At 30.7% G+C, this 23,931-nt stretch overlaps 4 protein-coding genes across 6 annotated transcripts; 2 read left to right on the top strand and 2 right to left on the bottom strand.

The window, feature by feature from the left end:
- Positions 1-1,979: 1,979 nt before the first annotated feature.
- LOC107008675 lies at positions 1,980-11,894 on the bottom strand. Of its 3 annotated transcripts, XM_015207809.2 has the most exons (3): positions 11,617-11,894; positions 10,235-10,246; positions 6,010-6,387 (listed from the first exon to the last, which is right to left on the bottom strand). In XM_015207809.2, exons 1-3 carry the CDS (start codon positions 11,811-11,813, stop codon positions 6,162-6,164), a joined length of 435 nt encoding a protein of 144 aa, XP_015063295.1. In that variant the 5' UTR covers positions 11,814-11,894; the 3' UTR covers positions 6,010-6,161. The 3 variants fall into 3 exon arrangements, 1 of the variants encoding a protein (XP_015063295.1); XR_003576328.1 differs by lacking the exons at positions 10,235-10,246; positions 11,617-11,894 and adding an exon at positions 1,980-2,015 and having other exon boundaries at positions 6,111-6,533; XR_003576327.1 differs by lacking the exons at positions 10,235-10,246; positions 11,617-11,894 and adding an exon at positions 4,125-4,596 and having other exon boundaries at positions 6,111-6,533.
- Positions 4,596-5,101, top strand: LOC107008673. The gene has a single exon (XM_015207807.2). It carries the CDS (start codon positions 4,667-4,669, stop codon positions 4,877-4,879), a length of 213 nt encoding a protein of 70 aa, XP_015063293.1. The 5' UTR covers positions 4,596-4,666; the 3' UTR covers positions 4,880-5,101.
- On the top strand, positions 10,535-11,062 carry LOC107008674. The gene has a single exon (XM_015207808.2). It carries the CDS (start codon positions 10,732-10,734, stop codon positions 10,936-10,938), a length of 207 nt encoding a protein of 68 aa, XP_015063294.1. The 5' UTR covers positions 10,535-10,731; the 3' UTR covers positions 10,939-11,062.
- Positions 11,895-12,461: 567 nt separating the features above from the next.
- Positions 12,462-17,594, bottom strand: LOC107011855 (nuclear transport factor 2B). Its single transcript, XM_015211522.2, has 2 exons — positions 17,165-17,594; positions 12,462-12,755 (listed from the first exon to the last, which is right to left on the bottom strand). The coding sequence occupies exons 1-2, from the start codon at positions 17,459-17,461 to the stop codon at positions 12,681-12,683; spliced, it is 372 nt and encodes a 123-aa protein (XP_015067008.1). The 5' UTR covers positions 17,462-17,594; the 3' UTR covers positions 12,462-12,680.
- Between the last annotated feature and the right edge of the window lie 6,337 nt (positions 17,595-23,931).

Genomic DNA, 23,931 nt, shown 5'->3' with positions numbered 1-23,931 from the left:
TGCTGCACACATCATAACATATACATTAATAATATAGCAAATTAGAGTAAATATGGAAAAGAAAAATGACAGTGAAGAGGATATAATATAATACTATAACAAAACTATTATGTAAACAATAACAACAACAAAAAAAATAGTGTAATAATCGAAACACCATAAAAACAATTGTTGCTAGAAAGCAAAAGAAAGACGGTACAAGAATAAGAGTACTACTGGCGATAGACACCACTAAGTCTAAACCCTTTTAAAGTCTAAACCTTTTTAAAAGCAAGAGAATACTCCACTGCAACCTTCTACCTTAATCTGCGATCTCGATGCTTAAGCATTTTGTATAATTAATGAAATCAATTTCTTTTTTCTTCTTAGCTATAAAAGACAAATTAGCTCGTGTATTATTTGTCAATAATAATTTTACCTCATGTACATGATATATATAAGCCAAAACACCTTTTCATTTTTAGTATTTAATACTCCATCTGTCCCTATTTAGTTGTCCATTTTAGAAATGAAACACATATTAAGATAGCAATAATTAGCATAATGAAATTATAATTTTACCCTTATTATTTATGGTTTCAAATATGATAAATTTAAAACGTAGAAATTTTTAAGAAATTTAAATAAGAGCACAATAGGAAAAAAAATTGTCCTTTCTTGATTTGTCAAAATGGACAAGTAAATAGGGACAACTAAAAAGAAAAAATATAGACAAGTAGATAAGGACAGAAGGGGAGTATAATATTGTATAATTATTATTTAATGTTTAATTACTTAAATATATTTTAACATTTTTAATTAAGATAGGAGTATAATAATATTTCAACTTTTACTTTTATGACTTTCCACTTGTAATAATATATGATTAACTAAACCTAAATCTCAACAGGATTTCTTTTGTAAACAAAAAACTATTACCATCCAACTTTCCAACACATCTGGTGGCATTTACCTCTTTCATCAAATTTTACCATTGACACACTGGAACTCTGAAATATTACCTCGAGAGTACCAGAGTCTGACAAAGATGGTAGCTGATTTGAGAATCTCCAGCCACCAGATAAGTATTTCTACAGGAAACATCAGGCAGCACCTGCTGCGACCTTTTCATCATTTTCTTGCTCAAACTGATAACAAGAACAATCTCCAACTGAAAATATCAACTAATAATGGTTGTCTAAGTTCAAGTATTCAAAACTATCAATCTTTTCCATGCTAAGAAGATGTCATAAAGAATATATTGATAAAATGCAACAATTGTTATTAGGGATACCCAGCTTTAAGATTAAGAGGGACTACTTTCACAATTTAACCTAATGAAATACTATTGCTTGTTGCAAAGGTATCTGTTGTCAGGAATTTCCACTGCCACCCTTGCAGTAACCACTAATCAATGTAATTCAATCACTTGTCAATTTTCATCTAAAAAGTTAACCACAAAGTGAACTCAGTAAACCAATTTAAGCAACAAGTTATTATTATCTACGGAAGTCATTTAGTTCCAATCAATATCTACAAACTCAATCCCAAGCAAGTTGGTCAGCTATATGAATGTCATCTTCATGTGGCACCACTGAAATCTAGATTCCAGACAAAACCGGCGTCGTTAACCTCTCAGGGATCGCAAACAAGCCTACTTACGTCATTCTTACTTTACATAGGTTAATTTTAGCGGAAAATTTGAAATTTTTTATTTCTTAACATGCTTATTAAACATACTTAATATCTCGTAATCGTTCATCATCAACCATCTAACATTTAAGAGATAAACAATTGAAAGAAATAATTCATTAAGTATTTATTGCATATCGGACAAAATAGCACCAATACAAACTCTGAACCAAAACAGGAAAGCAACGCTAGTGGAACATGCTCCACTAGCTCAACTCTAAAACTACGCTAGAATGTAGTAGCATCCTCGAAAGCACGAGAACCTACCAAACTCCAGATGAATGCTGACGTCCGGATAACTGCAACAACGAACCTGTAGCTCTACCGTCCACCTGTACCTGCACCTAAAAGTAGATGTTTGTATGGAATTAGTCTACACTTGTACTAAGTATGGGTATATGCAATGCAAGCACACACCAGTGACATGCATGAGAAAGAATAGCTCTTTCCTAACGACATGATTTTTGGAAGTCAAGTCAGTGAACTTGCCAAATTGAGATTGGGAAAGTTATGTCATGAGAGTGACATGCATCATTATAATTATCGTATAGGACACAACACATAATATCTTCATATTATTCATTCATATACCATGAGGCCTTGTTATCATGGACTTGACCTTAAGACTTTTTAAAATGATGGCTCAACATATGGGATCTCAACTAGGGAGCTTTCTTTAGCAAACACAGAGTTTGCTTCATTCATTCATACGTACCTCATTTCAGTTCATTCATAAGCCATTGTGAATACCAGCTATACCTAGGATGTAGTTTAAGATTTTCATCGGGTTTGCTGTGCAATGATCAGGAATAATCTAATGTCATTATCTGAATCTAGCTCACCTCTTGATTATCAAATCCTAAACACCTTCGGTATCATTCATTTCTTTATATGATTCATTTGAGGTTGACCTCATTCATTCATTGGGAACTTTAACTTTAAATTCAACCGACATAGATCATGTGAGCATCATGAAATTCAGTGTCTCCCCCACACCGAAAGAGGTGGAATCACCGGCCAAAGTGACTCAATAACATGCTAGCGCATATGGGAATTTAACCCCGCCAGATCCCTATAGTGGCAATATAGGTTCAAAGACTAAGAGATGTATGGAGACCCATACCCGGCAAGCCGGACAGTCTCATCTCATGAGAGTTACGTGAACCTCCGCCCTTCTCGAAAGAAGGCATCACCGCTCATAGCTAGCCTATCGGTGCTCAGTATAAAGTTCCATTACATTCAACTCATACATCATAGAAGCTGACTACTAGTATGAGGACATCATAGCTCAATAGATGATTTCTCATCTCATCATTAGTACTAAGTGTTTTAAACTAAATATTTTCATTAGAGTGTTCATAGAGACTGGTCTCTCATTATCTTACACTCTCATTGGTGAGTACGTATTGGTAACATTTACTTAGGCTCATTTGAGATTGCTCTCATCATATACATTAGCCTCACACCATGATTGTCACCACATTCTTCATTATTAGCACCTTTATTTTTCATAGTTACTCACCTCTTATTACGTGAATGTTCATTTCTTCATTTTATAGTTCATCTCATCATATGCCAATGCATTTGGCCATTTAGTGTACACTTGTACTTCACCCTCCTAAGGTTCATCATTTCATTACGTACATCTTAGGTTCACTTAATTTTTGAATGTATGTTAGACTTATGTGTCTATACATACAAGCCATGGGGCTTCATTCATAGTTCGCTAAGTGATTCTTACTTTCCTAAGATTATGTATTGCAAGACTTATGTATCTTGTATATATGCCAAGATCTTGATTTTTGATCTATGTAGATGGCATTATTCTTGAATATTTTACTCACGTATGACTTATGTGTCAATACGAAATTGGGCAAGGGAACCCGATTTCAAATCACTTGAACAACACTTAATCTTATTTTAAACTTTGATAATTGCATTTTTCAAATTTGGTATAGACCCTAGTTCGATTCCCATCAACCCCATATTATTTCTTTCTTGTTCTCCTCCCCTTTTTCGTTTCAATCCCCCACAAGCTCATTATTTTTATCTTTTAATTTATTTCTTAACTTTCTCAATCCTCCCCTTTATTTCTTAAATTTATTTTTTTGAATCCTTAATTTTTTTAATTTTTTTAATTTTTTTTTGAAATCGCTGCTCTTATTTTTTTAAAAAAAAAAATTCTATAAATCGCTGCTTAGGCAGCGATTTCATTTTTTTAAAAAAAAAAAAATCACATTTTGCAAAATCGCTGCAGAGGCAGCGATTTTACTTTTTCCGGTGAGGTAAGTCGCTGTTGGTGCAGCGATTTTACCGTTTTGGTTAATATAAAATTTTATATACAGTTTTAAAATTTTTGTTAATATTTTGTACCCTTCGAATAATTTGATTTGATATTTGAAAAATTCGAACCTAGTTGAAACGATTGGCCTCTTTGCTAAACGCAGTAAGCAAAGGCAAATCCACAGTGGGCAGCTCTTTTCATCTGTCATGGATCAAAATACAAATTAAACATTCCTAAGTTAGGAGCTGAAGTATAAACTGCAATGTAATCGGACATCATCCTTTAAGCCAAATTAAAGCATTTTGCATTAATGTAAACGCACAAAGTTTTGGCATTTTCTCTGCTTTCCACGTGCACCAGCACCACCTTACTTTTTCCAAATCTTTTTGAAAGTTTCTCCCACCTTGATGAATTTTATGTGAAAAGCAAAGGCAAAAGAAAAGCTTGCGCGTTCTTCAATAATCGGAAACTTAAACACAAAGTTGGTGTTTTCTGTCTACTTCCATAAAGCAAAAAATCCCACTTACACAATTAATACCTTTCTTCCCCTTTAAAACACAAATGCCTGCTTTTAACCCTCAAGTTTAGTATATCCCCTTCTCCTTCTTCACTAAGCAAAACCACTCACATTTCCATTATATCTGCAAACATCACAACAGAGAGAAGCTTACATTTGAGTACCTAACAAAAGACACGATACTTGAAATAAAGATGGTGGCAGATTGGGGGCCAGTGGTGGTTGCAGTGGCGATGTTCATCTTACTGTCACCAGGATTGCTATTTCAGCTACCAGCAAGGACTCGAGTGATTGAGTTCGGGAACATGTACACAAGTGGGATTTCCATCCTAGTTCATGCCATCTTATTCTTCTGTATATATACAATCTTGATAGTTGCTATTGGTGTTCACATACGATCGGGTTGATACTACTAGCAATAAAGGCAGCATTTGAGTTTTCTTCTTGGCCAAATTTTCATCTCTTCTTGGAATGCTTTTGCAGAAGAGGGAATTCTTGTTTTCTCTTATGTTTCTTTTCTTTTGAACTAGTTGGATCTACTGAAACACTCTGACAAAGTGTTGTGCCTTATATATCAAAATGTGTATCAAATTCATCAAATGAAAGGAACAAGTTTTTGGACCACTTCATCATATTCTCAGTTCCTGATGGTTCATAATTCAGAATCTCTCCTCTCTTTTTTTCCTTTTTCCTATTTTATTACAGGGAACATGATATATATATATTAACAAAATGCAGCATCCTGCTTTACTGAAGATTGTAGTACATCTAGTAGACGAAAAGACAGAATCATTCTGTTCTCAAGGCGCAAGCAATGGGTTGCAGATCTCAATGATTAAACTAAAGTTAGGAGTAAATTGGAACTTGAAGAAATACGGAAATAGTCCCTAGTCCATCAATCATACGGGCATAATGGCATATATCTCTGGTCCAAGAAATCGAGATGAGCCCTGCATATTTCTCTATAGAATCCGTTTTAAATTACTAGCAAGAAATCCAAATACTACTCTGGAATCCGTCCAAGGATAAGAGGCTGCAAATGAGTTAACACTGAAGCAGTCTATAGCTTAATTGTTTTTCCCACCCCCACCAAGAGGATCAATAGGGTTACCATTACCCTTCCGCGTGATTTGAACCTTAACCTACCAGTTGATGGTGAAGGGAGTTGAACGCAGAAATGAGATCACTAGTCATTTTTCCGTTGTTAATTAATTAAACTAGGCGTCGTCAACTATATACGAACTACTATATTATGAAATCATTATACTCCAACTCTACTACAGCTTAGTAGCTAACTAATTTAAAACTAACCCCTCAATTCTATACGAATTAATAATTTTTGAATCGATTATGCTCCTACTCTACTGCAGCTTACAGTTTCAATGACACCGCCTCTGTTTTCTTCAGATTTCGAGAGGCCGGAATATAGTTAAAAGAGATCCCAACTTCAGACACTCAAACCCATTTGTATAAGCAAGACAAACAGCAGGCAAATTAAATAGGGCATAACTATAATAAAAGCAAGACAAACAGCAGGCAAATTAAATAGGGCATAACTATAATAAACGCAGCGATTCTGATATTTCCTCTTGAAAAACAAAATTACAAAGAAATAGACAGTGAGAAAATAGGGCTTACAACTTGGATTAGTGAAAATGGTAGTAGCAGATCTGTAGTAGTGTTACAGGATCATCCAGTATAGATGTGAACATGAACAGCGAGAATGAGAATAGCATAGAGTGTAAAGAAAATAAGAGTATGAACAGCAATCGCCTTTCCATTAGTCTTCATGCTCCCAAATTCGAGAGTGCGGTTGTTACCCGGTATCTGAAACAGAAGCCCAGGTTGCAGCAGGATGAAGAGTACTACTCCGATGAGCACTGGCCCCCAGTCCGCCATTAACAGAGAGGTGTTTCTTTCGCAAAATAGGTGTAGGTGTAGCTTATGGAGAACGCAGCCAAGAGGAAGATGGAGGAAACGTCTAGTTTACTCACTACTTTAACATTAGTATACGTATGACAAGGACACTACTCACTAGGAGTTTTTGGATCTATCCGAGACGTAAAGCCATTTATTATGTATTAGTTTGAGGAAAGGATCAAAATAGTTCCTTTTATTTGGGTCGAGGCTTATAGTGATTCTTGAATTTTTATATTGAGCATTAATAGTATTTTATATTTGTAATAATGCTGTTTTTTTTAATCTCCTTTAAAATTTTATCTATTTTTTAACATTAATTTTATCCATAACCTATGTATAGAATGTTCAATCGTTATTTTATATATTTAGTAGAAATAACAACTCTATATAAAAGAATGTGAGAGGGAAAACACTTTGTTTTGCTTAGTAGAAATCTATTGCAGGTAAAGTCAAGCGATTTATCATGATAATTTCACATGCAATTGTACAATTTTTTCTTTTCCTGCAAAGTCATATGTTAAGATGTTTTTAGTTTAGTTGAAATAAAATTTCTAGTGAATAGAACAAAGTGTTTTTCTTATCACAGTTTATCTGTTAGAGTTATTATTTCTATTATATATATAAAAAAATGATTGGACATTCATTATATAAAATTTTGAACAAAATTAATAATAAAAAATAGATAAAATTTTAGGGTAGAACCAAAAGTGCATCGATATTGAAAACATGAGAAACTATTAGTGCTCCATATGAAAATTCAAGAATCACTTTGAGCCCAAATCCAAAGATTCAGGGACTATTTTGAGTCTTTCCTCTATTAGTTTAGAATTAAAAAGAAAATAGTTCTCCCAAAAAAAACAAGTGGTATTCTTAATTTTGGCATTAAAACTACTCAATTATAAATTTTTTTAAAAAAAATTACCATCTTGTTTCATAATTTTAAAAATATAATTATTGATCTTAATTATTATGTAAATAAAAATAATTTTGAAAGCATTCATATAATTCTATTCAAAAATAAAGAGACTAAAATACTATAGCCTAGAAATGCTAAACAGGGAGTAATTTACTTTCGGCAATTTCTTGATGTTAATTGTGCTTCACAAGAAAATAAAGGAAGAGAGAGAATTTTTTGTCTTTTTTTTAAAAAAAAAGTACATCAACGAAATAGAAAAAAGGAGGGAACAATTTTTTCCGGGTCAAGACACAATTGAAAAATAAATTATTCCAAGGAGATTGGATACGTAGATACGGCTAGTGATTTAGAAATTCAAAAAGGTCGCAAATTCAATCACAAATCTTATATATTTAAAAGATCAGTAGTTTCTTTTTTCTTCAGTATATATGGTGTCTAGATAAATCAATTCATATGAGTGAAAGAAATTCTTCTCACTTAATTAATATGTAATTTGATGAGTATCAATAATTATATAATCTTAATAAACAGTAGGTTATAATCTACTGAAGAGGCCCCAAAAGGAAGACACTTTTTTTCACTTCCTTTGTTTCTATCATAGCTGCTAAACATATTTGGGAGGAATTAAAAAGAGAGCAAAATAATGAAAAACAGTAAATTCAATTTTATATTATAAGTTGGTGATGAATACCATACCCCTTCAACTTTATGTAGGAAAAAAAAAAAGGCGCACATTGTGGAGAACATATTCTGCTGGATTTAAGTCAGAGGAACAAAAAATTTTTTTATAAAGTTTTGAGACAAGTGTCAAAAATATATTTAATTTATTTATTTTTTTTAGTTTCATATTTAAATTATTGAAAGTGTAAATTTCATATTTAAATTTTTACTTTTCTAGTTTGATAAACACATCAATAGTGTGTGTAGAGCATCTCTCTTTTATATGAAAAAGCTTTGACACATGACATTCCATATAAATAAAATATTTTATTTAAATAAAAATTAAATAATAAAAAATTAATATTAATTAAAAAATTAAAAATTACTATCCATATAAAAAATTAAATTATTTTTCTTATCTCACTCCACCACCTCCTCCACGTACCCCCTCCCCCGCGACAACCCCATCCTTATTTTTTTTTAAAAATCATTTATAAAATATTTTTAAAAATTTCATATTTCATCCTCCTCTCCTCCTCCCCCGATAGAAATTGATATTATTTTATTTAAAAAAATCTATCCCATCCTATTTAATTTTCCGCTCCTAATTTTTCTTTTTTTTACGTTTTTCTTATTTTATGTTAGATATGCACGTACATATATTTTTTTTAAAAAAATTCTACTAGTATACCGAATATACATAAACAACTAAAAAATATAAAAAGTATTGTAGCGGCCATTAAAAAATAATTTCGATATGTATATCTAAACACAGAGGAAAAAAATTGAAAGCGGAGGTTAAATGGGATAGGTAGAATTATATTTTTAAGAAAATAAAATAATATCTAAATTAGTATTTGATGAGGGGGAGGAGATGAAGAAAAAATGAAATACTTTTATAAAAGAAATTTAAACAAAATAAAGAACTTTAAAAAATGGCGTGGGGTAAGAAAAATATTTTACGTTTTATTTTATAAAGAAAATATTATTTTTTATAATAGTTTTTTAATTTTTAATATTAACTAATACTAATTTATTTATTTTTTGTCAAGGTTGAAATATTCTTTAAAATAAAAGAGAGAGTGTGTATTACACATACCATGATGAGATTGGTATAAAAGAGAGATGTAATTTTCAAACTAAAAAGTGATAGTTTAGGTATGAAACTCAAACTTTCAATAATTTAGATATAAAATTCAAAAAAAAATGTATTGTTTAGATGTATTTTGATACCTTATCTCTAAAGTTTTTATAAAAGTTACTACTATGAAAGGTAAAGAAATAACCTGAGAGAATTGGATGACAGGATACTTTTGAAGAGGAATTTTTAATTTGCTTCTAGTATTTGATTAAGGTTATAGAGAAATAACAGGAGAGGTTGGATGATAAATTATTTTTAAATAGCGAATAACCTGCACCAAATTGATTTAAATATTTTCCATCGAGTTGATTAAAGTTTTACACAAATGTGGAGTTTTCTATTTCCTTTCTGGTTTAAAAGTACTACTAGAAATAAAAGAATGCCAAATTTACTAAAAAATTTTGGTAAGTTGATAACTTCGTATTTTTTTTTTCTAGTTGCATGGATGCCCCCAAAATCGTTTTTAATAATCCCCTAATTTTAGTTAAGATGTTTATTAGCTTTTTGTTAAGAGACTTTTACTGTTCCTAGTAAGTAGTGAGTAAAGAGACATGATGCCACAATACCGTATGGGAAGATTTAATTTCCCATGAGGTGGTCGGATAATGTGAATACATCATCCCCTTTCCCTTTTTTCACTTTCACCTCTTCCTTTTAATTTCTCTACTTTTTACAACCACATGCTGTCTAATCAAATTCCATTTACTACTCCCTCTATTTGTAAATAAAAGTTGATGAGTAAATTATAGCCTTAAATTAAAGATATTTAAAATAAGAAAAAGAAATTTGGTGGAAATGATTATTTTTTATGTTATTTTATTTTTTTAAATATTTGTATTTTTTTAATTAAAAAATGGGTCGGGGGAATCAGTTTATTTTAAAATAAAATAATATTTTTAATTTTTTTGACTATTTAGCATTTTTTTAAAAAAATCAAAATATTTTTTAATTTTGTGATGCTTAATAATTAAAAATTAAAAAATTACTAAAAAAGAAACAAGATATTTTTTAAAAAAATACAATAGAAGAAACAAATTTAAATTATATATGTGAGCTGTTAACAGCCGAAAGTGCTTAGGATAAAAAGAAGTGAGTAAAATATGTTGTTTATTAAGGTCAAACTACATTAAAGAGGTACTAGTATGTTGAATAAGAGAAGTTGTTGAATTCATAGCTCGTAAATCATATAGATATAATTTTAGCGTTTTGTGAATTGCGGATCTCTTTCTCAAACAAAGCAAGTGTTTGTTTTACTGTTTTCGAGCAAAAATAATTTTAAAGTGTTTGAGTAAAAAATTAAAAAATATTTATAAGCCGTTATTTTAAAGCGCACATAATAAAAATAGGTCAAAAACCATAAATTATGACATTTTAACTTATAATTTATAAGTAAAAAGTTAATCCAAACAGACCGATGTTGGAGTTCATAGTAGAAGTAGCATATTTCTGAAAAAGTAGGAGGACATTATTGAACTTATCCACCCCAACTAACACACCACTAGTACTCGAAAAGTTGTCGGGGAATGGGATTCTGAATATCATTTTCTTATTAAAGCTACTTTACCTTGAAATTTGAAGGGTTGATCGATCTCAAAAAATCAAAAACAGACAACATAAAGAAGATGAAGGATTGGGCAGCTCCGATCATAGCAACAGCGCTATTTGGATTTCTGTGTCCAGGACTTATATTTCAAATGCCAGGAAAGCATAGGCCTGTCGATTTCATGAACATGAAGACCAGTATCGTTTCTATGTTGCTTCACACTCTCTTCTTTGGTTTGTTTCTTATGCTTTTACTTGTCATTCTCAATATACATCTCTATGCTTAATTCAGGGGATTTACTATACTATATTTTCCACTTATGAATGTGCAACATTTACTTTTCTATTCTGAATGCACTACTTCAGTTCTTTCTACTCTAGTTTAATTTATATCACCAGTTTCAGTTTGATTGATAGTTCCATTTTATTTTATTTTTCTCTTTCGATTCATTTCACTTACAGGTTTCTATCCTCTCAGCTAAGTTTTTTTCTTTTCTTTTTTAATTATTGACTCAATTATTGGTGACCTTTTAATATTATTATTATTGAATTTAATAAAGGGATAGTCCCCTAATAATTGTATATTAGCAATCACTTTATTTTAGGTGAAAATCCAAACATCCGCAAATAATTGATTTGAGCATAGCATTTTTTGCTAAGCGAATGATTCCAGATTTTTTAAAATCATGCAATTCAACAAGCATGAATTGCCACTATGATGGCCCCACGCAACAATCAATATCACATGGTGTGTTCCTCTTGTTGAAATCAGGACTAGAAAGAAAGACTACATTTTTTTTAAAAAAAAAATCATTTATTGATGATACATCACCTCAAATCATAAATAGATTGAACTGAAATTTGAATGGTAAAAAAGAGAGAAAGAAGCCAATTCTGACGCAACCAAAATAGTAGCAAAACAATGGTGGAGCATGATCACAGAGTAAAGGGTTTAACCCGTGTACATATGAACCCCAATGGCTAATAAGAAGATGCAAATGAGGGCGAAATAGACTAGTGAGTGAACCAATATCGACACTCCACTCGTCTGAAAGTTGCTAAACTCAACAAATCGGCTGCGACCCGGCACCTGAACCAGCAGACCCGGCGTTAACAGAACGAATAGCACCACCGCCACAAACACTGGACCCCAATCAGACATTTTCCTCTCTATATTATCTTTTGGATTAGATAAGTATAGTATTGATTTCCCAAGAAACTCAATGTTTTTCTAGTTTGCTTTGGGTGGAATTTATACACAAGATTACTATTTTGAATTCACAATTTATCCTTTGCTTAGACCACAACCTTAAGTCTCTATTAGTGGGGCTGCTGCTTTTGATTTTTTGATGTTCAGTAGGTTGCTTTCGAAATCAACATTCTGATTCTCCCCATGAACATGCATTAAAATAAATTCTTTGCTTTTAGACAATGTTATGCTACCTTATTTCTGTTTTTACAAGAAATTGGCCACCAAATGATGAAGAATCAAAAGGTTTCGCCTTTCCTGAAGCAAAATAGCAAATAGATACATGTAATTGAGTTGGAAGAAACTTGGCTACGAGAATCGTTTGTGCCAAAACTTCTAAAAACTAAACATATCCATTTCTATCTTTCTACTGTTATATTTTTTTAATTTAAAAAAAAAACATTTCCACTCTTTTCCCCAATTGTTGGTAAGAAACCTCTCCCAATATAAAATCGCTCAATTACCCAAAACTTGTCATCAGGTTAAAATATTAAAGGTGACAATCCAAACAAAGAGAAAATGATAATAACATCCATCATAGGAGTTCAGACAGTGAGAAACTGAGCCTTAGAAGCAGCAACATTTAAAGCATATAAATCCCGCAAGAAGGAAGCTACCATTAGCTTTTTAATAAAGTTAAATCCATTGATCACTAATCAAGCCACAACCAGCAAACCAGTCTTTTGAAGCAATGCCTTTCAAATTCTTAGAATATATTCAGTAAATTTTGTTCAAACAAAGAAAACAAGAACAAAAGACAATTCAACCCAGTACCCTTCTTCATGCATAGTTCAACCGGAATATGTCATTCAATACATAGAAACTCCCTTGGGGTGTTGGCATCAAATGAAACATCTGCAATCCAAACAAAGAGTAAGAACCTAGAAATTTGAGTGTGAACAAGTTCTGAAACACGCTACTTATCAACCACTGTTATAAAGCATCTAACACAGCATAGAATTAACTATAAAGGTCAAATTCAATAGAAAGCTTTTAGTATCTGCAGTTTCTCCACATATCCACCACAGACAATGCAGCAAAGCTATTATCACAAAAACAAATTCCAGAAAAAAGAAACGGACGGCTCAATTGTCCAAACTAAAAGCAACTCACAAAAACTTCACTTCTTATTTTTTCTTAATCATCAAAAAACAGAAGTTTTTCAATGGTGCATCTGGATAATAGGGAAACAATGCAAGGCAAAATAAAAGGCAGGAGAAATGAAAAGAAAGTGTATCATGCAATCTTATCTTTGAATTTGTATGAGTATCATCCAATCTTATCTTTGAATTTGTACGAGTATCATGCAATCTTATCTTTGAATTTGTATGGGACAACATCATATAATCTGTCTGCATAATGTGTTTTAAGGATGAGGCTAAAGACTACACATTCAAGAATGGATGTTGTTTCTTGTAATAATAGGCCTGTTATAGTGACCAGTGTTATTAAAAGCGAAAAGCGGAAAAAAGTTCTAAGGTCCGTGGAGCTTTAAGAGCAAATAAAGTGTGGGCTTTAACGATAAAGGGAGAAAAAATAAAATTTGTATGTATAGTCCAAAACTAATAATTATAAACATGAATGCTAATATATGACCAAATAAATTTGATTTTTTTATGATAAATTCAAATATCAATCGTTTAGTGACACTTCTTCATAAGAGACTCATTGACAAGGAAAAGTTTGTCTTAGAACTTTGATGACGACACTGAAGCGCACTTAAAGCGAGGTGAAGCGCTCAACACGTTTTGAGCCTTGCTTTAGGGCTTAAGCGCACTTAAAGCGCGCCTTTGATTACACTTATACGACAACAAGTGGGGAAAATAATCAGGCAAGGCTTCATAAAACAAAGTAAGGCAGCAATCTGCTAAAGAATACATGATTCAATCAAGTAAACTTTATCAAAATATAATTAAGTCAAAGCTAGACAATACTCCCTCTTACAGATTATTACTCCCTCCGTTTCACAAAGAATGACCTGTTTTGACTTGTCACGGAGTTTAAGAGTATAAAGAAGATTTTTGTATCTTGTGGTCCTAAATTAAAGTTAGGTTAAATGTACAAAATTGCCCTTTGATTTTGTGGCCTTAAACATGTCATGTGGAAAGTTGAAATTAAAAAGTTACCAGAAAAAGAAAGAGGTCATTCTTTTTTAAACAGATTAAAAAGGAAAGGAGGTCATTCTTTTTTAAACGGAGGGAGTAATTAATAAAATGATGAGTTTACTATATCACACTTTGAATATCATAAATTAAAGGGAGAAGGGTCTGAGGAGGATCAAATATACTCTAAAGTTAGTTTTTTCACTTCCGTTAGAGGAAAAAGGTATATGTGAGTCATTTGTATAATAGTAAGGGTATAAATGAGTCACATAATGAAGGGTATATCAGCTCTAAATGACAAAGTTAATGGATATATCAAGCCCTTCTCCCTAAATTTAAAGTTTTGAGAAATGCATTGGGAAATGATAGTTCATAGTAATAAGGTTAAAACAGGTATATAATGGTAAATTATTTTTAGTATTAGTGGACAAGTACAAGACATGGGCAGTACTATTATATAGGGAAATCAAAATGAAGACATTCTAAAACTTATGCTATTAAACTTTTCTAAACAATCTATAAGGAAACAGATAATAAAGAAATGCATCTGATAAAACCAAAAATCCTTTTGAAGTTAACCAAACGAAAAACACCCTCCCACAAAATGCATGAGCAAAAAAACACATTTTGAGTAAGAACTTCGAATATAACAATTGCCTTTGGAAATTTATTTTTCACTTATTCCATAAGTTCTGAAATGCTACTTAGCCACAGCCTTTTCTTCCCTGGGACATGGGTGACCATATACATGTGATATTACTTACACATTAACCAATAAATTTCACCAACAGTCATCATAACAGACATTACACTTCAAATAACTAACCAATATTCTATACTATATACCAATGCCAGAAGTAACTCAATTCTACTAAAGCCCATCTGCAGGATATTTTGCAGTAAAACAATGCTCACCCTAAACATATTAGCAAGAAGAAATGTTATGACAACTATCAGACTATCACTACATCTTATTTTTTTATAACCGAAAAATACGTCTGTGACCTGCCCTTTAGACCATTCACAGCCTTCTAAGCTCGGTGGATAGTTGGCCCGCCCTCTACCCTTCACTTAAATACCAGGCTTCTTTGCGTGGTGTGAGGCTTGAACCTGCGACCTAAGCCACAAATCCACCCGAGCTTGGCCTAGGGGGCACTACTTCTTTTATCAAGTATCAGACTATCACATGGAAGATTTGCTTAGGGTCACTGCAACTTTTATTGAAGACAAACAGTAAAGAAGTAAGCAACCAGGGTACCAGCAGACTGCAATACTCTAAGGAATTATTTGGTACCCCTGTGCTGGTTATTCATGTATAACTGCTAATGCACTGGTCCCTTTGAATACAATAAACTTGAACACTTATCACATCAAGAATGCAGTTTGGATTGACAACTCGTTGCCAGTCAAATGACTACAAATTGGAAGGAGATATATGCCACTTTGAATTCCTTTCAGAACTCAAAACAGAAGCTATGCTAAGTACCCAAACATACTAACCCTTGCTTTGGATAAGAAATTTTGGTTCTTTCTATAGTTGCAGTTGACAATTGCAAGTATAAATTTCCTTATATTAAAACATAAATATATTAGCAGCAGGAAAACTTATCTCTGGCATTAGAAACTGAGAACACTGCACGGAAAAAGAAATTCACAATAACAAATTTCATGTTTCCGAGTGATTCAGCCTTGCCTACATCAACAAACTGACCTATGTTGGTTGTGTAGATGTGGAACGGATAATCCTCATGGCAGATCAAAATTGGTTTTCTCAGCTTTACAAAACAAAGCCATTGGAAAAGGATTTAGCATGGCAGATGAAAGAGTTCATCAAGCAGACTTTTCTGGGTAAAAGTATAATCCATTAGAGCTCTCTTCATTTGGGAATGGGTTCTGGAAAAGGATTATATTCCTTTCCCACGTAATGGAGTGGCCGGGTAACATGATTAGTTATGGGATTTCAATCCACTGTTGGACTAGATGTTATTAAGAAGTCCAAGCTTTAGCATAGATTCTCAAGGGATCAACTTATACTTATGGTGATACTCGGGGGACCAAATATGTTAGTAAGTTGTATTTGCAATGTGGAGAGCTAAATTTATTTTATCAGGTGTACACAGTTTGTTATTTGTTAGTATTTTCGGTTAAGTTATATCTCTCTAACAAGAGAACCTTAGCATTAACAGCATTTGAAGTTGCATTGTCCAACTGTCTTTTTGCGAAAAGTTATCCCTGCCAAGACAGCCAACTTATTGTAGAGCATTGCAGCTAGATAAATTTTTTCAAAGATGCACATCTTTACACAGATGAAGAAAGCGATAATGAAGCGAATGTCTAGGAAGAAATTAGCATCTAGACATATGCGCAACAATTGAGTTTTGGCAGAGCAGAATGCACATAATAGCATATGTATGCAGATGTCTTGTTCCCAAAAGGATGATAAATGGGTTGAGCCATAGAAATAACAAGTTGGAGGTCTAAGGTGCAAATCCCAACAATGACACTCAGTTAAAGACCTTCTACTCCACCCTTAGTACCTAAGATTACCGCACACGTTTGGGTTGTAGCAAGCTCTCAGGCATATCATATCAATCAAGGTGGTTCAGATACCACTCATATATATTGTCCAATTGAAGTCTAAAATCTAGTAAGCAACTCTAATGTCATTCTTCAAACTAAATGGCATCCAAACATGTACAGATCATCTTCCTCAGTCCCTCCCACATCCATCGGAGCTATAACTCCGGAGACATACTTACAAGTTACAATCAAGGCCATACTACAGGATTTTGTTTATATCTTCACATAGAGCGTAGAGGCATCTTGTTATTAGCATGTTAGCCAAACTAGTCCCGCAGCAGTAAACCTAAAATATGTTAATCACATACCTATCTCTAAATTTTCAGAATCTCACTCCACAAACGGCAACTAACATCACGAGATCCTCGAAATGGAAAGTCAATGGGTGTTAGATTATTCGCAGTTCGACAAGTTTACAGAGAGAAACCGTCCAATTCCTCTTTTAGGATTGTTGTACACCAACTCACAGCACCAATGTGTTCGGAAAAGGAAATCTAGATTCGATCCATTTTCTTAGAAATTATACAACTGAACACAAGTAGATGGAGAATTACAACAATTAGCCAAGTAACGGGGAAATACCTGACTGAACTTGAGGGCGTGCTGTTCTCCGGGGAGTTGAAGATTCCCGCTAACAAAGACAAGCATACCGCCGGCAGGACCAGAGGGCTGACAATCGACGGTGTTGATATGATGCTTGCACTGCTGGAAGGGGAGACTGGTGAGCTTAGCGACGATACTCTGAGCACCTTGAATCTGAACGCCTTCGAAACTTAACATAGAAGCCTCTTGGTAGAGGTTAGCAAGGCCAGCCCGATTGGAATCGAAGGTGGAGTAGTAGTGATCTACGAATGCTTTGGCAACTGAGTCTGGATCCATGGCTCCGTTTGATCTGCGATGCGATGCGCCCTCTTTGCCTCTTTATCTTCTTCTTTCAACACTGCTATTATTGGTGAGGTAGCTGCAAAAATACGCTATACAACTAATCGTCGGGTGGGAATTGGGATTCTCTTTTAACTTTTTTTCTTTTTTTTTTCCAAAAAAAAAACGCTCCTAATTTATTACAGTGTAATTAAAAAAAATATCTTCATTCACTTATTCAAACAAAATTATTAAAATGCAATTAGTTAAATAATTGAGCTGTCATATAGCAATAATATATAATATTATATATGATTGATACAATACGATCATTCATACGACTCATTCATATAATTAAACATGGATTCATAGTTATCAACCTTCCACTTTGATTTAGTACCGCAAATAAAATGAATTTTCTGTTCTTTTGAGAAATACTTGCATTCAACATTCATGTAAAATTAGAATTCACAAGCATTTAATATAAATTCTAAGACTTTAAGTTTAATTTTTTTAAAATAATCATCAATTTTAAAATCACGATAAATCATCAAATTTTTACTATGTAATATTGGATATAAATTTATTTATTTATTTATTGCAAATCTTTTCTTAATGAGAATAAAATTTAAGTCATAACATTGAAATATTTTCAAAATAAAGATGTGCAAAATTTCAAATAGATTCCTATCTTTTTATTTTTCAAATTAAATCAACTATATCGCACCACTAAATCTACAAATCAAATTGAATCAGATCCATACAAAATCTTTTCAATATCATTTTTCTTTGGGGCTCTTAATTTTTTTAATTTTTCTGATAATATCTTTATAGCACAAAATATACAATTTGTGTTTCAAATATTTCTACAATCAAACATACATTATATAAGAATATTCTTTTTTTAAAAACAGAACAATAATGTGGGATAAGTCATAACAAATATTCAATAATTATATTATTGAAATCGCATAAAATAATTATTGCTAAGTAAGTCATAACTAATGAATAGTAATCTTAAATTACTAGGTTAGCATTTATATTGACTGAATTTTGATTGAGGTAAAATATATGAGTTGTAAAACTTTTAAGACTATTAAAAAAATTAAATCCAAACTTGAAATTATTCGCTAAAAGTAAATAATTTGAGGAATTTTTAAAAATATATATCAATTACATTGCAACAAATATTTTTAAAAGAGAAAAGGGTTTGATATATCTTTAACTTTGATATTTGGAGCTGATATATCCCTCGTTATGAAAGTAGCTCATATATACCCTTATCGTTATACAAACGGCTCACATATACCCCTGCCATAACAAAATGAGCTCACATATATCCTTCATTTAACATAAGTGAAAAATTAGTTTTAAATTTTTATTTTTTACTTTTAATTTTCTTAAAAAATTATTTAGGGATATATATGATTCTTCTATCAAAGTTCAAGGTATATTTTAATTTTTTTCATACATAAATTATGTTTTGACTTCTTTTATTATAATTATGTGAGTTTTTTGTTCTTAGTTTTTTTCTTTCATCCTTAGTGTAAAGAAAAAATATTTAAAACTATTTTTTTTGTCTATATTGTAATTTAACTTTTGTATTTGAAGAAAAAAATTTGGTCATCTACAATAAGTTTTACAAGAATATTAGTGAAACATAAATAAATTTGATTATCAAAATAATAATTCTAAATTAGTCATTGAAACAAAAAAGAAATATGTTTGACGAGGATTAAATTTACTCGCATGAAATTATATTTTTTAGAAAAAATAATTGGAAAAATAGATTAAAATTATATTTTTTTTAATTTCCGTTAGAGGAAAAAAAGATATACGTGAACCATTTTGTTTATAAATAAGAATATATATGTGTTATTTTCATAATAAGGGATATATCCACTCTAAATGACGAATTTGAAGGATATATCAAACAATTTTCCCTTTTTCAAAAACTCGCATACATATAATGTTAACTTGATTTGGTTTCGTTGGAACCTTTTGTAGTCAAAATAAAATATAACTAATTATAATTGAATTCTTTTTCAATAACAACTAATTTATAATTGAATTTTTTTAATGGAAAAAATTGCCTATTCAATTATCAATTTTCACCGTATAATTAAGGAAAAACTACATTGTTATACATACTTAACTACCATATATACATATATTATCTATAGTTTGAAAATATTACTTATAATATCACTTTTTAATAATTATACCATATAAAAGTTACATCAGATACACAATTCCTCAAATATGGTATTAAATAATTATCTTAAAATTTAAACTCTTAATTAGAGGTACATTAACAATTCAAACCCCCCTCAATCTCCTCCACCAATAATATCTCTCTCCCCACCCCACGTCCTCCACCATTTTTCCTCTCTTGTTTCATTCTCTCAACGTATAATTTCTTCATAATATCTATTAAAAACGATTTTGGTTCATTTTTAGTTTGTCTTTTTTTTTTAAAAAAAAAAAAAGAAGTCTCCCTTCATTTTCGTTGCACATCCACAACCAAGGTATTTTGCTGATCGTAAAGCATGCTTTGAGCACATGATACTGAATATCAAGAACAGAACTCATGCCTATTTTGGCTAGCATCGTAACCATTATGAATTCGCTATTGAAGCAGACTCCTTGTGGCTTCTTAACAAATATTGAAAATTGGAGGAATCCTCTATAGCTTATTCCAAGTCCCTTTATTGTGTGTTACTGAAAATAGTCTTGTTAGTAGTGTAATAGTTTAGGAACAACTCTTTAAAATTGTTGAATATATGTATCTCATCTTTAATTCAAATCAATAATGCATGTCTCAATTTTTAAAACGGTTGAATACACATATCTCGCCTTTAATGATACATGTATCTCGAGGTTATGATTTGTAAACAAAATTTGTGTTTCAAGTTGCATTTTATATTTAGATCCACATAATCATAAGTATATAATTACTATGTATCCGAGATACATGTTTATGAATATAATGTATGAAACTGATACTTGATATATCAAATTAATACAAGATACGTGAAACTAAAACTACATCATATAATAGATACATGAAAGTAATACTTGACACATATAACAAATACACGAAATTAATACTAGATACTTCTATGATACATATGGATGTACTTGAATAATACTCATGTAACTAAGTATTTAGTTTGTTGGATACAACATATATTGACAATAGATCCATCAAATTAATAAATTTATTATTTTAAAAGTAATAAATGAAATTAAATTATATGACCAAGATATAAATGCTTTTGTTTATTACTAATAATATAATAAATTGTTATTTCAAATGATAATTTTGAAATAATAAATTGAAATTAATTAAGTACAATACACTTCTTGATTTTCGCCTTACAATAAGAAATTTGATTAATTTAAATTTTCAAAATTAATTATTCATGTATTATGAAAATTCTTAATTACTCCTCTAATTGAGGAAATCGGTTACAACCTATTAACTCAAATAAATAAAATATGTATCTCAATTTAAAATTCGATAGATATATATATTTTCGAATTCAATTTCATGTATCCTAAGCATGAAAATATGATAGAAAAAGTAATATTTACAACTATTAAAAATATTAATTATTAGAATCTAAACTAGTGTGACTTGTGTAGTTTTCCCAACTTATTATCCAGGCCTTTGTATTGTATTTTCCTTTGCTATTGACGAGAAAGGAAAGTATGGCCGCTTTTGGTCACAGGCCCAAGCCCAAACTAAAGTTGCACTTGCTTTACAGACCTTCTATCTTCTTCTCTCCCGCATCACTAATACGATTCTCTATTTTATTCATCAAATATAATGTTCTTTATTTTTTAGACAATCAATTTTAACTCAATTTTCTATTTTACTAATTAAAAGCGAAATTTTTTTCTTACTCCACGATATTATTTTATTATTTCTATTTCATTTTTATTTTCTTATTTCATAATATAAATACTTTCTTCTTATTACAAAAAATCACTCTATAATCTTTATGTAATACAAAATTTTATTTTTTTCAAAATTTTTATCAATATAAAATTATATTATATTTTTATTATAAATTTATAAATAACATAAAAATCAAAGAAATTAAAAGAGGGACCTACTAATTCTATATACCTAACATATTTTTAGAAAGTTAATATATCAAAAAAAATATTTAAAATATTAATTATATATTAACCAATAAAAAAGGACATGTGGAGGACTTTAAAAAGATTCAGCTTTTCTTTTTCATAAGCTTTAATGAGAGTACATTCACTCTCCCTGCCACGTCATCTCTTAGGGGGTGTTTAAATCACTTGAAAAATATTTAAGGGGTATTTATATGTCCATGTAGTTTATGGTTTGAAGTAAGTTTTGCTAGCAAATTTATGGGGTTTTTATGTATTTTCACTCTTTGTATATATTTTGGTGGATAGTAATACTTTAAACTTTAATTTTTAATTAATATTAATAGTTTATTATTTAAATTTTTTATGATGATATATTTTATCCATGTAGATTGTCATGTGTCAAAAAAATTTCTAAGTAGGCGTTTGGTCATGCGATACCATATCACGATATGGTATTGTGAGGTGGAATCAGCGTTTGAACATGCGATTTCACGCTGATTCCATCTCATGATTCCATATCATGAGATGTGATTCCATATTCTTCAAAAAGCATAATATGGAATTACATGATGATTTCATATCATGATTTGAGATTTTTTAATACAAAAATTAATCCACAAGTTTATATTTTGTTAAAACAACCCCACATTTATATCTACTAACTATTTATTTCATACGTAAATAAAATTCATAATCACATCATTACTTTAAAAAAATTCTTATTCTTAGCGACATAAAATTTATTATTCTCACCAACATATAATCTCTTTAACTCACACCAACCGATTGTTAAAGCGATGAAATATTTATGGTCTATAAATATAAAAATATAGTTGTGAATAATATTGACCAACAAATGGCTCAAAGTAACAATGTTAGTTCGTCTTCTCAGTCACATGATCGAGAAATGCAAGTTGAAATTGTTCGTACTATGTGAGAGGATTATATTAAAAACTAGTACACTACAATTTATGTTTAATTTTTTTTATTAAATTAAAGCTAGATGAAACAATTACTTAAGTGGAGAACAAATACCTTTGTAATAATTTATTAGTTGATTTTATAATTTTTTATTTGATAAGATTGAATAAACAATTGGGGCTATTTTAATATTTTACAACTTATGAGATTTTTATGTTTATGAAAAGATATACAACACAAAAATTTCATATCGTATATCTAAACAAAACTTCAATTTCATCTTATGCTATTTTAATAATTTTACAACTTATGAGATTTTTATGTTTATGAAAAGATACAAAACAAAATTGCATATCGTATATCCAAACAAAACTTTAATTTCATCTTATGATTCTATATCGCATGGCTAAACGGGCCCTAAAAAAAAGAGATGGTGCATTAGACACACCACTAAGGTGTGTTCTCAAACTAATTAAGTGATAGTTCTGGCATGAAACTCGCACTCTCAATAGTCCGAGTAAGAAACTAAAAAAATGAACAGTTTAGATATGTTTTTGACATTTATCTCTTACTTTAATTTAAGACTTCATTGATTTAGTATTATATAAACAATTTTTTTAAAAAAATTGGAACTTATATCTTAATATTTAGGGCAAAGGACAGAAATCATATACGTTTAAGGTAAAATTACCATTTGTTCTAATAAGTTTATGATTAGAGAAATCCTTCAAATTGATACAATAATATAAGCGCTGATATATAATCCGATGTGCGAGATATATTAATCGTTAAGTAAGATACATTACATTTTATACATGATACGCTAATCTGATGTACATTTTATACACGATACACTAATCTGATGCGCGAGATACATTAATCTGATGCGCTGTTACATTAATTTGATGTGCAAAAATTAGGGGTTTTGGAAATTTGTAAAACTAATAGGGGATAATGGTAATAAGAGAACTTAAAGGTGTGATTTTTGTTATTTTTCCTAATATTTAAGGATGATTGGTAAAGACTAAAATTTATTTATTTGCAAGTATTAAAAATATGAAGTTCTTTTTGACGCCGTTAGTAAAATAAATAAATATAAATTATATTTGTAATGCATTTTGAATTCAATACATTATATATAGGACAACTTTCACATATAGGAAATAAAAAATTCATATTTGTATGCTATAGCAAAGTTTGCGTAATTACGCTCCATATCAAACATAGAAACTGTATAATTCGCTATACATATACAGTTGAAGCAAATTGTCTAAAACGAAGTGTATAAAACAAGAAAGAGAAAGACACTTGGGCAGAGAACTGTATAAAAATGAAGTGTATAAAACGAATTGTATTATTATAAGTGTATAGAATGATTATATACAATTTGAATTTGTATAAAATGAGAAAGAGAGAAAGACAAAAGAGATTTGACA

This window comes from Solanum pennellii, chromosome 2, assembly GCF_001406875.1.
Source record: "Solanum pennellii chromosome 2, SPENNV200".
Classification (NCBI taxonomy): domain Eukaryota; kingdom Viridiplantae; phylum Streptophyta; class Magnoliopsida; order Solanales; family Solanaceae; genus Solanum; species Solanum pennellii.
The sequence above is the reverse complement of the archived record's forward strand: the minus strand, read 5'-3'. Positions and strand labels throughout refer to the sequence as shown.

Bases quoted from the DNA above. Each gene is read 5' to 3' on its own strand.
- LOC107008673 (XM_015207807.2), top strand. From the start codon at position 4,667: ATGGTGGCAGATTGGGGGCCAGTGGTGGTTGCAGTGGCGATGTTCATC.
- LOC107008674 (XM_015207808.2), top strand. From the start codon at position 10,732: ATGAAGGATTGGGCAGCTCCGATCATAGCAACAGCGCTATTTGGATTT.
- LOC107008675 (XM_015207809.2), bottom strand. From the start codon at position 11,813: ATGTCTGATTGGGGTCCAGTGTTTGTGGCGGTGGTGCTATTCGTTCTG.
- LOC107011855 (XM_015211522.2), bottom strand. From the start codon at position 17,461: ATGGATCCAGACTCAGTTGCCAAAGCATTCGTAGATCACTACTACTCC. The intron at 12,756-17,164 runs GTATTTCCCCGT...TTTGGATTGCAG, and splicing joins ACGCCCTCAAGTTCAGTCAG to ATGTTTCATTTGATGCCAAC.